Source organism: Brassica oleracea, unplaced genomic scaffold (genome assembly GCF_000695525.1).
Source record: "Brassica oleracea var. oleracea cultivar TO1000 unplaced genomic scaffold, BOL UnpScaffold00874, whole genome shotgun sequence".
Lineage (NCBI taxonomy): Eukaryota > Viridiplantae > Streptophyta > Magnoliopsida > Brassicales > Brassicaceae > Brassica > Brassica oleracea.
This window is the reverse complement of record NW_013617492.1, coordinates 38,065-51,623: the sequence shown is the minus strand read 5'-3', so window position 1 is coordinate 51,623 and position 13,559 is coordinate 38,065. Positions and strand designations below refer to the sequence as shown.

Sequence of the window (13,559 nt, the reverse complement as noted above, 5' to 3'; positions counted from 1 at the left end):
GGAGACTGACTCGAAGATAACTGAACGTGCGTAAAGACTCCACCTCTTTCTGTTTGCGCTTGATCATGAGATCCCATGGTAAGGCAAAGGCCTTTCTCATGTGTCATCATTCCACAAATCGAGCAATGCTTGAACAACTTCTCATATTTTATTTCAATGGTCACCTCATCTCCTTCAGGAGATTGTACCTGCCTCTTGAACTTAAGTGGTCGTCTAGAATCAACGTCAATCAGCATCCGACTTTCTGAGAGCTCCATTGTATCGATATGACCAAGCCTGGATCCTATGTTTCTCAGGTTCCTAATCGTCCAGAAGTGAATAGGTATGCCAATTAACTGGACCCAAAAAGGGATGATCCAGGGATAGCCATCGTGTACTATGGGTTCCCCTCGCACCAAAACAAACATACAAAAGTTATAATGAAAGGGGCCTTGGCGAAGAACAAACTTAAGATCATCTTCTGAGGTGAAGTTGAATAAGAACTTTCCATTCCCCAAGTCATTAGCTGTTATTCGGTCATGTAAACTCCACTGTCCTGGCATAGTCTGAAGCAGCTTCTCAACGTTCTATTTTTTTGGACACAGGACCTTTCCGATGAGCGACATTCGATGCTCTTTAAATCGAACCATGAACCCCATAAAATGGTATTGAGGTCACCACCAGATCAACATGAGCGTTAAAACGAACCGCGTCTGCTACGGCGTATAATAAGATACGTCGTACTAAGAGATCAGAAGCTGGGCTGTTGTTGTTGATCAGAATCTGTCGTACAAGGAGAACAGAAGTTGGCTACATCGCTGGGAGAGATGAGCCGTTGTTGCTGTTGATGGGAGAGTAATGACATCAAGGGAGATCCCAAAGCTATGTCTGAGGTGTTCCTAGCAGCACAGACAACCGAAGCAGGAAAGATAATGAAAAGAGACTCCGGTCCGTGGTTGATCAATACGTTAATGAACGTACCAATCAAGGAGAACGATTTGCAAAGGAAAAATATCGATCCGAAGGCTTTATAAAACATTGCTTGACGAAAACGCAAGGAAAAATGATGGCGGAGGTCTAGATGGATCTGCTTGCCACAAGGAGTGTCGGATAGTCTCCCTTGCAGTGATGTTGGAGATGTCGAGGTTGCAGAGATCGGAGATCGCCTACAGAAAATAAGAGATCTAAAAGTCGTCATCCAAGTCGCCATCCAAGTCGCCGTCAAAGAGCTCTAGGGTTTTTCATATTTGTAGATACTAGATAATAAAGCTACACTCATTACCTACAAGCATAAGGAGACAATAATATATATATATATATATATGTATATGTATATTGTTTTCTAAAGTTAATAATTGTTCTTTCTTTGAATTTGAGTTCAAACATTCATTTCTCTTTTTTTGAGACATTGGATCCTTCCTCTCTGAACCAATCAGCTTGGACATAAGTAAACCTAACACAAAAGGCTGGATCTTTGACTCTATGTACATTAAGCACAAAACAATTTAAACATTTTCTTGTAATTGTTGTTTTGTCAACAGTTTATTTCAAAAGTCATTTTGTATTGTATTTTATAATAAACTAATTACGTGCACGGCTCTCCATGTATGGACCATTGGTAAAAGATAATAAAAAAAAAGTCTATATAAGTGTGGCCTCTCTCAACTCAATGATATCACCAACCTACAAAGTTAAGTGATATGTCTGGTACTGAAGAAATGTCAAAAGCTCTCAAAGCCACTACTCCTGGTTTTTGCGATATGCCATCTACCATCGTTCGAGCTAGCATCGTGCAGGCCTCCACCGTCTACAACGATACTCCCAAAACTATAGGTAAGAGTGTCCTGCAAGCCCACCACGGATCTATTAAAAATTATATCAAATGGTTTACTTGAATTTTGCAGAAAAGGCAGGGGAGTTTATTGCGCAGGCGGCGAGTGACGGAGCGCAGCTGGTGGTGTTCCCCGAGGCGTATATCGGTGGCTATCCTCGTGGATATAGGTTTGGCATAGGGGTTGGCGTTCATAACGAAGCTGGTCGTGACTGTTTCCGCAGATATCATGCTTCTGCCATTGTAGTTCCTGGTAAAGTTCCAATTTTTGGATGATATCATTATTTTAATGTTTATTTCCTAAGTATACAACATGTTTCTTGTGTTCTGTGTTTACGGATAGGTTCCGAAAATTAAATATCCAAATCTCGATTTTAGTATTAATTTTCAGGATTCCGTAAAAACCTAGTAGATCTGTATTCATTGTATATGAAAAATTTAGATTTATTTATTTTGAGACAAGTATCTGTATGGTGTGAGAAATGAGTAAACAAAATGTAACTTTCATTTGCAAAAATTGTAAATGTTAACTTTGTTATAGTTCAAACTGAGAACATGATTGGGACGTAACTAACTCCTTTTTGGACATATGTTTGGTTTTTGAAATGAATCTAAAGGCCCTGAAGTAGACAAGCTGGCGGAGATGGCTAGCAAAAACAAAGTGTACTTGGTGATGGGAGCGATGGAGAAGGATGGGTATACACTTTATTGCACAGCCCTTTTCTTCAGTTCCGAAGGTCGCTTTTTGGGCAAGCACCGTAAAGTCATGCCCACATCTCTGGAACGTTGCATCTGGGGTTACGGAGATGGATCAACCATCCCTGTCTACGACACTCCGCTTGGCAAACTCGGTGCTGCTATTTGCTGGGAAAATAGGATGCCACTCTTAAGAACTTCCTTGTACGGGAAAGGTAAGACTCCTAGTATCATTTGCCCTTTCTGACTTTTAATGTAACGCTCCTTAACAATTTAATTTTGGGGCTGCTGCAGGAATTGAATTATATTGTGCACCTACCGCTGACGGTTCCACGGAATGGCAATCGTCGATGATGCACATTGCATTGGAGGGTGGATGCTTCGTGATGTCGGCTTGCCAGTTCTGCCTGCGTAAAGATTTCCCTGAGCATGCCGATTACTTGTTCACCGACTGGTACGACGATCAACACCAAGAGGCTATTGTCTCCCAGGGCGGTAGTGTCATTATTTCACCATTAGGAAAGATTCTCGCCGGACCAAACTTTGAATCAGAGGGTCTCGTCACTGCTGATCTTGGTATTTGATCTTCATCTTAAAAATTATGAACCTTTTTTACCTAACCATTTCGATAAACCATCTTTCTTTTTTCTCATCTAGATCTTGGCGATATCGCACGTGCCAAGTTATACTTCGATGTGGTCGGACATTACTCAAGGCCAGACATATTTAACTTGAGGGTAAATGAGAACCAAAACAAACCGGTTACATTCGTGTCCAAGTCGGTGAAAGCGGCGGACGACTCAGAGCCTCAAGACAACTAATCAAAGATATAAAGGTCGTTAGTGCCAGTCATATGTTATTGTCAGTTCAAATAAATCTGTTTGAGAAACTATGTTAAGTTTGTTTATCCTTATAATAATTTAAAAGACCCGGCTGGACATGGTTTGATCTATCGTGTCTGATAAAACCAATCGGTTTATTTTAAGTTGAAATGTGTAAGTATCATATCTAGAATTTTGTGCAGCTTTAAAACCATGTAGACATATTTAAGAGAAAATTTAGGAGATATTAGATCTTTTTACCGGAACAGTTTATGCACTTTGAATCGCAAATAGTTAGGAAAATCACTTTTATTTGAGATTTTACTAAAAACTATAACATTTCTTAATTTTTTGAAAACTACACTTTTATATATGTAAATTGATTTAACTATTGAATCGGAATATTTAAAATTATTATAATATATTTTCATATAAAATTTAATACTTAAATTTAAAACAATACTATTAATATATGCACAATATCTTACTTATATATATCTTAAAAGGTGAAGCCTTTCTATTTCATCAGATCTTTTCTTTCTCCTATGTTTTCTGATATCTATGGCTTCCTCTAATTTTCTTTTCTTATGATTGTTGTCAATTAATTAAATAAAATGTTAGTTTTAGACTTCATTAACTCCTAAGCTTTAAATTAAAAAAAAATTAAATAATCAGAGTATTAATTGAATCTGTTTATGTTTTGTTTAAATTATTCAATAATTTTATAAGAGTATTGTTTTCATCCTATATAATTAGTCACGCAAATATGTTCTTACAGTAAAATTTATTTATTAAACTTTCATTTTCATAGCATATTTTCTACTGTATATCTATTTTGGTGTAAAGATCTTTCTTATTTCATTTTTGCCTCTCAGTATTATAAGTTGATCTTCGTATTATTTTTATATGTTAGATAAATTATTATGTTTAGTTTTAAACATTTGTCTAAATATCTATTTTTTAAAAGGTTGTGTAGTTAATTAATACTTTTTTCTCAACTCAAAAAAGTGAAGAACTATTATCTTGCGATCATAATCATATAAATGTTGATTTTATTATTTTAGCATTAGGAATTTAGGACTAACAACTTCGAGAACACGTGTAAGCCTTTAAAAACTGTTTGCCTATGAAAAAATCGAAGTATGGAACATTGTAAAAGTCGTAGTAGTGGGAAGCAGGAGGGATTAACACTAAGCCAAGCTTCTCAAGTATCATCATCCCGGTAAAGATAGTATGAATTCCTACATTAGTAATTTAGTACAACATTATCTAGGCAATCATTCAGCTGAAAGGAATATTACATTTTTTTACACATAACTCACCTAAACCTGGAACCTGGAACCTGGAACCTGCAAAAGACCTAGAGGGTTGAAACCTCATGAGACATACCTGGGTGAAAAAACATCCAAACGAAAATGGTCTGTTGTGTTATCAGCATCAGTACATGAATTCTCAACAACAAAAGGAAACATAAAAAGCAAACATAGCTTATGAATCTTAAAATTTTAAAACTCAAAGCGGTAAGAAGCAGCATGTAGAATTTTTTTTAGTTAAGTCTACACTCTAGAGAAAGACATTTAACCTTGTTACGATATGCAATCTCCAAATGTTGGGTAAATGATTCTGGCCTCTAAGCACACACCTATTATCTCCATTCCAGTACACCGGGAAACAATGCCTCCTCACCAAGTTCACTAATACTATTCTAGTTCCTTTGTCAAAATATAAATTGGATATAAGGACTTTAAAGGTTAAACATGTTAACATTTACATGAAAATTTTAAAACACTGCAAAGAACGATGGTACCTCATATAGCCCACTATAAACATGTACACCAACTCTCTCCTCTTCAACTTCATATAGAGTAGAAGACATAAAAGCTTTTGAAGGAGTTTCAATTGACTGTCGAAGCTAACCTGGTGGGCCGATGAGAACGCCGAAGCTGTCCTGTCGAATCCGCTGAACCAGCTCCTGTTGTTTTAAATTACATTAATCAGACAGTTATATATCTCAAAATCGGCCATGCATGATATTCTCACCCGACCGCAGTGCCTTGTTATGTGTATAGAGACAAAATATCAAGTTATTTCCTCTGAAAATATCATTTTGTCAATGCAAAAAAAGTTAACTGGTTTTACTTTTACCTGAGCTAGGCTTTCATGGACAGGAACCTTAAGGTTTCATCTCCTGCTCCGGTTACAATCGTTTGTCCATCAGGTGAGACGGCAAGGTAAACTCGGTATGTGTGACATGTTAGAGTTGCAATCTGAACCATAAAAAAAGAGAGAGACAGGTTCAGCTAGCCACATATACTTAATGATGCAGAGTAATATACACATGCAAATATCAGAGAAATTTATTACTTTGGAGATGGTCAGGTATTTCCAGTATATGATAAGAGAAACTTACTTGCAAGAGTCAGGTCCATCGTGTATTCTCAAACAATGGAGGAAGACTTCTGAACTTGGTATAAAAAAACCTGAAAGAGCAAAGTGAGAAGCACATCAGAAAATTTCAATCTAAACCACTTTTGACAGGTTCTACCCACAATAACAATCCAAAAGTAAAGATCCACAACAGATCGATAAGCTAAATTATCTCGGATGCAAAAATTCAACCCCTCACGACACTAACCAGCAAAATGTTTTCCCACATCAGACAAGATATGGAATCGAAGTAGGGTTCAAAGAGTACATGCCTTAAGCTGACAACAGATCATCACAGCTATTGTAATCTTTCCTCACAAACGCCGCCTCGAGTCTCTCCAACTTCTGCAAAACTTATGTAAAAGAGAGAAGCAGGAGAAAGTAGAAGCATGTGAAAGTTGATCCACCAAGCCAGTGGAGACGACATCGTTGAAGAACTGATCGATTGGAGACGCTTTGGTTTCCATTGCTTGATGTGCCTTGATGTGCTTACTTCGTTTTGGTGAATTTTGCGAAGGAAGTAGAAGCGAAAGATTGGGTTTATTTAAGGTGAAAAGCGGGGGTAAGCAAAACGGTTTTATGGCTCTTGAATGTTGCAGTAAAGAAGGATGTTTATGATCCATAGGAGGGGAAGACCGAAGTAATATGTGAGAATCAGAGAAGTTAGAAACGCATTTGTTTCTCTAATGAAGAGGAAGAATGTGAAGACGATGAGACATATTAGGATTTCGACAAAGCTGGTGTGACGTGGCACAAAACTGCTATGTAATCGGTTGATTTTTTGAGCTGACGTGGACATCTTAGATGTTGATCTTATTCCCCTTTTTACTTATTGTTTGATATACTATTTCTAAAAAAATTACTTTTTTAGAAGGAACTATGGATTTTACCGGCATAAACTCGGGTTTTTAAATATTATAAATAATTTTAAATTATTATATCAATTTATTTAAGTATATAAAATATATATGTGTGTATTATACATATACTACTTAGGTCTGAGACTTTTATCCGAGATCCGGATTCGATCCGAGATTCGATTCTGATCCGATCCAAAAATCTGGATATCCGGAGGGGCCGAATCCGGATCCGGATAGTAAAATGTTGGATCCACAAAGCCGGATCCGGATCTGGATATCTTGATTTTTTAGTGCGGATATCCGGATCCGTAAGTTTTATTAATAACTATTTCAAAAATAGTAATATTTATATATAAAAGCTAACTTTATTTAATATATTTTCATTTTTATAATAGTATATGTAAATTTTGTAATATTATACATAGAAATAATTAAAACATTATATAATTTTTATTTTTAGATTATTTTTAATATTTTATATATATTTATATTATTTTTTATTTTTTTCAGGATCCAAATCCGGATCCGGATATCCGCCGGATATTACAATTTTTAGAAGGATATCCGATACCCGAATATCCAAGAACTCCGGATCCGGATAAGGATGGTAAAATTATGGATCCGCCGGATAAGGATCCGGATCCGGATACCTTAAAATTGCTCGGATACCCGATCCGTCCCAGACCTGATACTACTGTTATATTATAGAAGTAAATAATAAGAAAAATTCAAATAAACAAAGTGAGTTTGGAGCTTGTATAAACAATGTGAGGTTGGAGATGGTACTTTATTTTTGTTAGTATATCATTTTTAAGTTAAAAATGAGAATATAAATAGTATTCTCTCGCATATCATACTTTGGGGTGGATTGCAAAGATCTAATAACAGTCAGGGGCGGACGTACATCCAAGAGAACATGCTCCCGTCTGATTTTAATTTCTCCTTCAGTTCTCTGTATAGTGTCTATGAGATTCTCCTAACCGAAAATAGATATAATGCATGTGCCCCCATCTAAATACCCTCCTGCATCCGCCACTGATAACAGTGATGGAAGACCCTTAGGGATAGCCGAATTTTTTGACGGAGTTAAAAGAGTTAAGAGTACTGAATAACATATTTCAAAATAAGCTACATCCCACATGGACAAAATTAACCTTCAGACCAACGAGCTAGGACCGCTCGATCACTTCATAGAAACCTTTGTTATGTTGATTATTCTATTATGGATTATCTCAAGTCTGAGTAATAGAACAATCTATTATCGTCAAAAATAATATTTCCTCAAATTTGATAAAATGGTATTTACAACTTCATTTCATTTTTAATTGTTTCAAATTTATCCTTAAATTTTATATAACTTTATTTTAACTCTAAAATAATATTTGTATTTTATACTTAGTAAAATTATTAATTTTTTGTTAGTACAATTATAAATTCATATAGATTATTGTACGTTCTATTAAAAACCAAACTTATGTATATAATAAAAATTTAGCTAAAATGAAATTATGGTTGGATAAATGTTTTACAGTTTAAAATTAAAAAGGATTATCCATGTTTTTAAAATATAATTCTTTTTTTAACATTTTCCCATTTTACCATGACATACTACTTGTGCCATCATGTTTAATATTTTTTTTATGTCCCTCTTTCAGTCTTTTGTTATTTGTTTCAACAAAATTATGTTCTACCTATTATATTACTACTCGACGATTTGGTTCCTCTATTCTCTCTTGTTATTAACGAAAATAATCAAATTTGTATCAATTTGTTTAGACATGTTCAATCTAGAGATATGCAAGTTGAGATAGAAAATATTAATTTGTGACACATCCACTTCATTGTATAAAGTAAACATTACAACCCACAGCCAAGGATGAAACCTAGAAAGCATCTAACATAACATGAAACAAGGAAGGAACAAGATCACTAAGAACCCATGGAGCTAATAAAAAATCAGCGAAAATGCAAATCAAGTCGATAAGGGAAGCTAGTTTGAATGAGAAGGCGTTTGAAGGTCCCAATTATTTGGCGTGGTATAAGAGCTCCAAGATAGTTCCGGAAAAAATCCACAAGAAACCATCACTTAACAACAAAATTCAACTAAAAGAAGCCACAAGAAAATGGATTTCTACCCGAGCAGCCAACGAAGAACACGCCTGACAATTAAACTACTTAAATACCAAGCGCGATTGAGTTAAAACTCCTCAGTCCCATACTAAGAAAACCAGAAAACCTGTCGGTAAAAAAACAAAGAACAGCACAAATTCACAACACTGAAGCTTTACAATGAAAAATTCATCAAGAAACCCAAAGGCTGAGCAACAAGACCTTACTGAAGACAATTTCGATAAAATATTTGATGCCACCGTGAACAGATGACAGAACCTTATATCACAGGCGGGAGACCCAAACCGAAGACACTAAGTAGCCACCACCCATCCCTGCCTCAAGACCAACCAACTTCATAAATTACAAAAATCTTATTCACAACCCAAAGAAAAAACACAAGCCATAGTTTAAAAGACCTTTATCAAAGATGACCATGGGATATAGAAAAGAAACTGAATTGGCAGAACCACCAAAGACCCACCTGAAAGCATCACCGAATCTAATGGAAGAAGTAGAAACAAAATTTAAATCTGAAAAAGGAACCTTATCAAGGCGAGATAGTGATGAGGAAACCCGAGAAATCCCAAACCGTCATAACTTCATATTTATAAAGTAACCCAACAGAGCAGACCTGGGGACACAGACTAAAACAATAACAAAAACTAGACATCCTAAGAGCATCCAAAAAGGGGAGGCGTTCGAACCCATGCTTGAGCACCTAACTTCAACGATGCTGAACCCCACCATACAAAATCACCCTGTACAAAAGCCGATGAGCACAGAAACCATCGATTTGCCATCCGAGCACGGACGAAGAAGATCCGATACCATAATCATAGATTCCTTTACTCAAACCCCGATCCGTAACCACACTCTAGGAAAATATTGTGTTGCCAAAATTGAAACCTTGAGACCTAAACAGAGAAGAAACCGGACCGATCCCAGCGACGGTTAGAAGCACTGACCACCGGAGAAGTAGACGATGATGGAACGGGGCTTTCTCTTGCTAGGGTTCGGTCAGTTCAACGACATCACAGTTTAAGTTGAAATAAAAACACATGGAAGATTGATTTCAATTTGACATTAACAATAAGCTTAGTTTTCTTTTTATACATAACAAAAAATTGAAAAAATTTCTTGTTCATATAGATCATTTTTCTTGCATAAGATGTTGGCTAATCATCTCCCCATACTCTTGATGGAGTTAAGGGAAGTGGAAACTAATCTCTTGAATCAATGTAGAGGCTTTCAATGTTATAGGAACATAAAATTCGAATCAATTTGATCTGAAAACCTTTAGACAACCTTGTAACTTAATGGGGGAAAAAGCATGGGAAGAAAGGAGAGCTACCTTTTTCAATTTTTTGTCTTCTCCTATGTCTTGACCATACTGTAATTGCAAACATGGTCAATTTGACTAATGAGTGACACAGATCTCGACAAAGATCGCTATACAATGTGCTTAAGGCGTACTCAGTTCATTATGGAAATATTGAATATATTCATGTCCATCTTTAGAGAAATATCACTTGTTTCTAGTTCTTTTTATAATACAGTACTAAAATTTACACTACAAAAAAACATATTTTTTACAAGGGCAGTATTCGTTGTAAATTGGTCGTAAACGGGGTGTTACGATGAATTAACTTCGAAAGATGTTTCGTTGTTAAACGACCGTTGTAACGGAGGTTTCGTCGTAAACGAATCGTTACGTTTACGACGTAATATATTCCTCGTAAAGCGCAAAAAAATTATTCGTCGTTAACGACACGTAAGACTTCATGGTAAAGCCCACGTAATGATTTCGATGTAAAACACACGTAAACATTTTCGTTGTAAAGAACACATAAACATTCGATGTAAACTCCATGTAATGTTTACGAAGAGTTTACATCGATTCTTATTATATTATTATTAGTATATAATAAATTTGAATTTATATTTAATATTCGAAATTTAAAATATTTTAAATTTTTAAACGAAATATGAAAATAAAAAACATATTTTAAAAAAGCATTTAAAAGTCATACAATATTTAAATTCATAATACAAGCAGAAATATAAAAAAACTACATATTGTCGAAGTAGTCGGTGGGGTTGCTCTGCTGTTGACGATTTGGATCGGACTCTTCGGGATTTCGTGATGGCAACCCAAGAGTGGGTTGTCTCTCACTCAACATTCTCTGCATAGTCGGGTTCCCCACCGCCATCACGTCTAGCAGATCCTCAAGAGAGTCTAAACGAACCTGCTGGCTATCCATTCGAGCTTTCATCTGAGAAGTCTCTTCATCCCGTCTCGAAGTGTATGACGAAGTTTCCCTTTCAACTTCGTTAACAGAGCCTATGTCGACTATTCGTCCCTTCTTTTTAGGAGCCACATATAAAATTAAAACATATATTAATATAGTTAGTTATGTTAAAGTATTAAAAATAACGTAAACAAAATTTTTAAGTTGTACCTCTTCGAAGATTTTGTCGGCCTCTTCGGTGGTCAATGTGACGGGTAATCCATCGGGAGACTGTTGGGTTAGTTGCGTCTCCCGTTCTTCAATCCGAGCAGCCACTACATGGAAGAGTTTCTCAGATGCAGGATCCACAAAAACTCCGTCGGATGTGGCGTGAGTCATCTTGAATAGCTCAGAAAGAGATAGTAAGACTCCCGTCTTCTCTAACTACAAAAAAAAAATTAAATATTAAAATTTAAATTAAACGAAAATTTTAAAATAAATATTGAAAACAAAATTTACAGCTTCTAGACGGATTCCTGCATGAGGTTTTTGTCCGGTTCTGTGAACCATGGGCAAATGACCATCTTTATCCTTCGTTCTTCGAAAAGCAGAACACAAATTGGCGAAAATTTTAAAATAAATATTAAAAACAAAACTTACAGCTTCTAGACGGACTCCTGCATGAGGTTTTTGTCCGGTTCTGTAAACCATGGGCAAATGGCCATCTTTATCCTTCGTTCTTCGAGAAGCAGAGCACGAATTGACCTTTTTGATCGAAGAGGGTAGCTTCCAATAGGCGGTGAGGCCATCCCACACATCCGTCGTGAGCTCAGTGGGCTTTCCCTCTTACCCGTAGATCTCCCACTTGTCCTTCCAATCGGAGACTGTGTTGCAAAGGCGGGTCTTTATCTTTGCAACGAATTCCCTCTTCACCCTCTCGGTGATTCCCAAAGACCAATGCCACCTTTGCTGAAACACAAAAATTTTGAAGAAATTACAATTAATAATAAAAATTTTAAAATAAAAAGTAATATTTAAAAGTGATAATTTAATTAAATTTAAAAATCTTACAACAAAACATTTAAACCAAGTGATCTTAACGTGATTTGGTGTCATGCTCCAGTTTGGATATGCCCCGTCGTTGTAACCATTAATCATCGCCGAAACGTTCTGGCTAACACGGTTGTTAGCCCCAAACCTGAAACAAAAAACAATTTAATTGTTAGAAAATAAAAATAATTTAAATTTTAATGTAATAAAAATTAATAACTTACCAATAAGTTCTTCGGGGTCTATCGGGGTCTAGAACTTCCAAACCCTCCAGTCCAGGCTGGGCAAGCAAATCATCCACCGTATATCTCGCGTATGGTGCATATGAAGGCACATGCAAATCTGGATGAACTGCACCTGCTGGGGCAGGCTGAGGTGCAGCCGCTGGAGGAGGAGGTGGAGGCATCTGCGGTGGAGGAGGAGGACTCCAAGAAACTCTCTGAGAAGTCTGAGAGTCTGGAACTGCATCGGAAGATGATGGACCGGAAGAAGATGCACCGGAACCATCGCCAAACAACTGAGAATAAGTAGGTGCTGCTGGTTTCTCCTAGAAGCCATCTAAAAAAAATTAAAATAAATTTAATCAATTACGACATAATTAAAAAATTATTTCGTCACCTAACTAATCACTTAAAATATTATTCCGTCACCTAAATAATCACCTAAACTAATTACCTAAACTAATCACCTAACTAATCACCTAAACTAATTACCTAACAATTAATCACCTAAACTAACTTAAAAAATAATAAGGGAGAGAGGGGGGTACCTTTAGAGGGAGAGAGGAGTTTGGGAGTAATGAACGAGGCACCCTCGTTCTGGCGCGTCTCAATATATAGGGAAAGACATTCGTCGTAAACTCCACGTAATATTACGACGAAGTTACCAGGCCTGTCTTTTTTTATTTACGACGAAGTTACCAGGCCCGTCTTTTTTCATTTACGACGAAGTTACCAGGCCTGTATTTTTTCATTTACGACGAAGTTACCAGGCTCGTGTTATTTTTACAAGGATTTTACTACGCTTAACCCTAAACCCCGAGAATGAAATCCCTAAACCCCAAAGTCACATATCATCTAACATCTTCTTCTTTAATTCTTCTTACTCTTTCTCCAACTTAAATCCTAAAACTCCAAATAATTTTTTTAAATCTAAGAAAATACATATTATATAAAACAACATTTTTTACACATACATTACACCTTTGCAAGATTTCTTGCTTTCCCCTTCAAATGTTTCATCTGTCGCTCATACGGATACATCCATCCGTTGTGAACAGGTCCACGAAGCAATGCTTCATACGGTAGGTAGACAACTAGATGCTCCATGACGTCAAAAAATGAAGGAGAAAATATCTTCTCCAGGTTGCACAATATGATCGGAATGTTCTAATCAAGTTGTTCGATGAGTTCTTCCTTGAACGTACGTGTGCTAAGATCTCTGAAGAATGCTCCGATGGCTGTATATTACAAAAGTAATCAAATTAAGAACATTTAATAACATATGTGTATATATGATAAATTTATAATTACCTGCAATTGCTTCATGTACATTT

At 36.2% G+C, this 13,559-nt stretch overlaps 1 protein-coding gene and 2 long non-coding RNA genes across 7 annotated transcripts; 1 reads left to right on the top strand and 2 right to left on the bottom strand.

Annotated features, from left to right (window-relative positions):
- Nucleotides 1–1,583: 1,583 nt before the first annotated feature.
- On the top strand, nt 1,584–3,520 carry LOC106320293 (nitrilase 2-like). The gene is made up of 5 exons (XM_013758656.1): nt 1,584–1,812; nt 1,884–2,063; nt 2,428–2,721; nt 2,801–3,082; nt 3,164–3,520. Exons 1-5 carry the CDS (start codon nt 1,680–1,682, stop codon nt 3,325–3,327), a joined length of 1,053 nt encoding a protein of 350 aa, XP_013614110.1. The 5' UTR covers nt 1,584–1,679; the 3' UTR covers nt 3,328–3,520.
- Nucleotides 3,521–4,090: 570 nt separating this feature from the next.
- Nucleotides 4,091–5,807, bottom strand: LOC106320289. 4 transcript variants are annotated; one of them, XR_001265754.1, is made up of 5 exons: nt 5,738–5,807; nt 5,473–5,594; nt 5,135–5,299; nt 4,650–5,039; nt 4,091–4,568 (listed from the first exon to the last, which is right to left on the bottom strand). It is a non-coding gene; the product is annotated as an uncharacterized LOC106320289 (long non-coding RNA). The 4 variants fall into 4 exon arrangements; XR_001265755.1 differs by having other exon boundaries at nt 4,091–4,747; nt 4,910–5,299; XR_001265756.1 differs by having other exon boundaries at nt 4,091–4,716; nt 4,910–5,299.
- A 2,677-nt stretch (nt 5,808–8,484) lies between these two features.
- On the bottom strand, nt 8,485–9,789 carry LOC106320291. Of its 2 annotated transcripts, XR_001265760.1 has the most exons (4): nt 9,270–9,289; nt 9,143–9,207; nt 8,946–9,058; nt 8,485–8,850 (listed from the first exon to the last, which is right to left on the bottom strand). It is a non-coding gene; the product is annotated as an uncharacterized LOC106320291 (long non-coding RNA). The 2 variants fall into 2 exon arrangements; XR_001265759.1 differs by having other exon boundaries at nt 9,143–9,789.
- Nucleotides 9,790–13,559: the final 3,770 nt, after the last annotated feature.

Excerpts from the sequence above, each read along its gene's own strand:
- LOC106320293 (XM_013758656.1), top strand. The coding sequence starts at position 1,680 with ATGTCTGGTACTGAAGAAATGTCAAAAGCTCTCAAAGCCACTACTCCT. Across the intron at positions 1,813-1,883 it reads CGATACTCCCAAAACTATAG|AAAAGGCAGGGGAGTTTATT; the intron begins GTAAGAGTGTCC and ends TGAATTTTGCAG. Across the intron at positions 2,064-2,427 it reads TTCTGCCATTGTAGTTCCTG|GCCCTGAAGTAGACAAGCTG; the intron begins GTAAAGTTCCAA and ends ATGAATCTAAAG.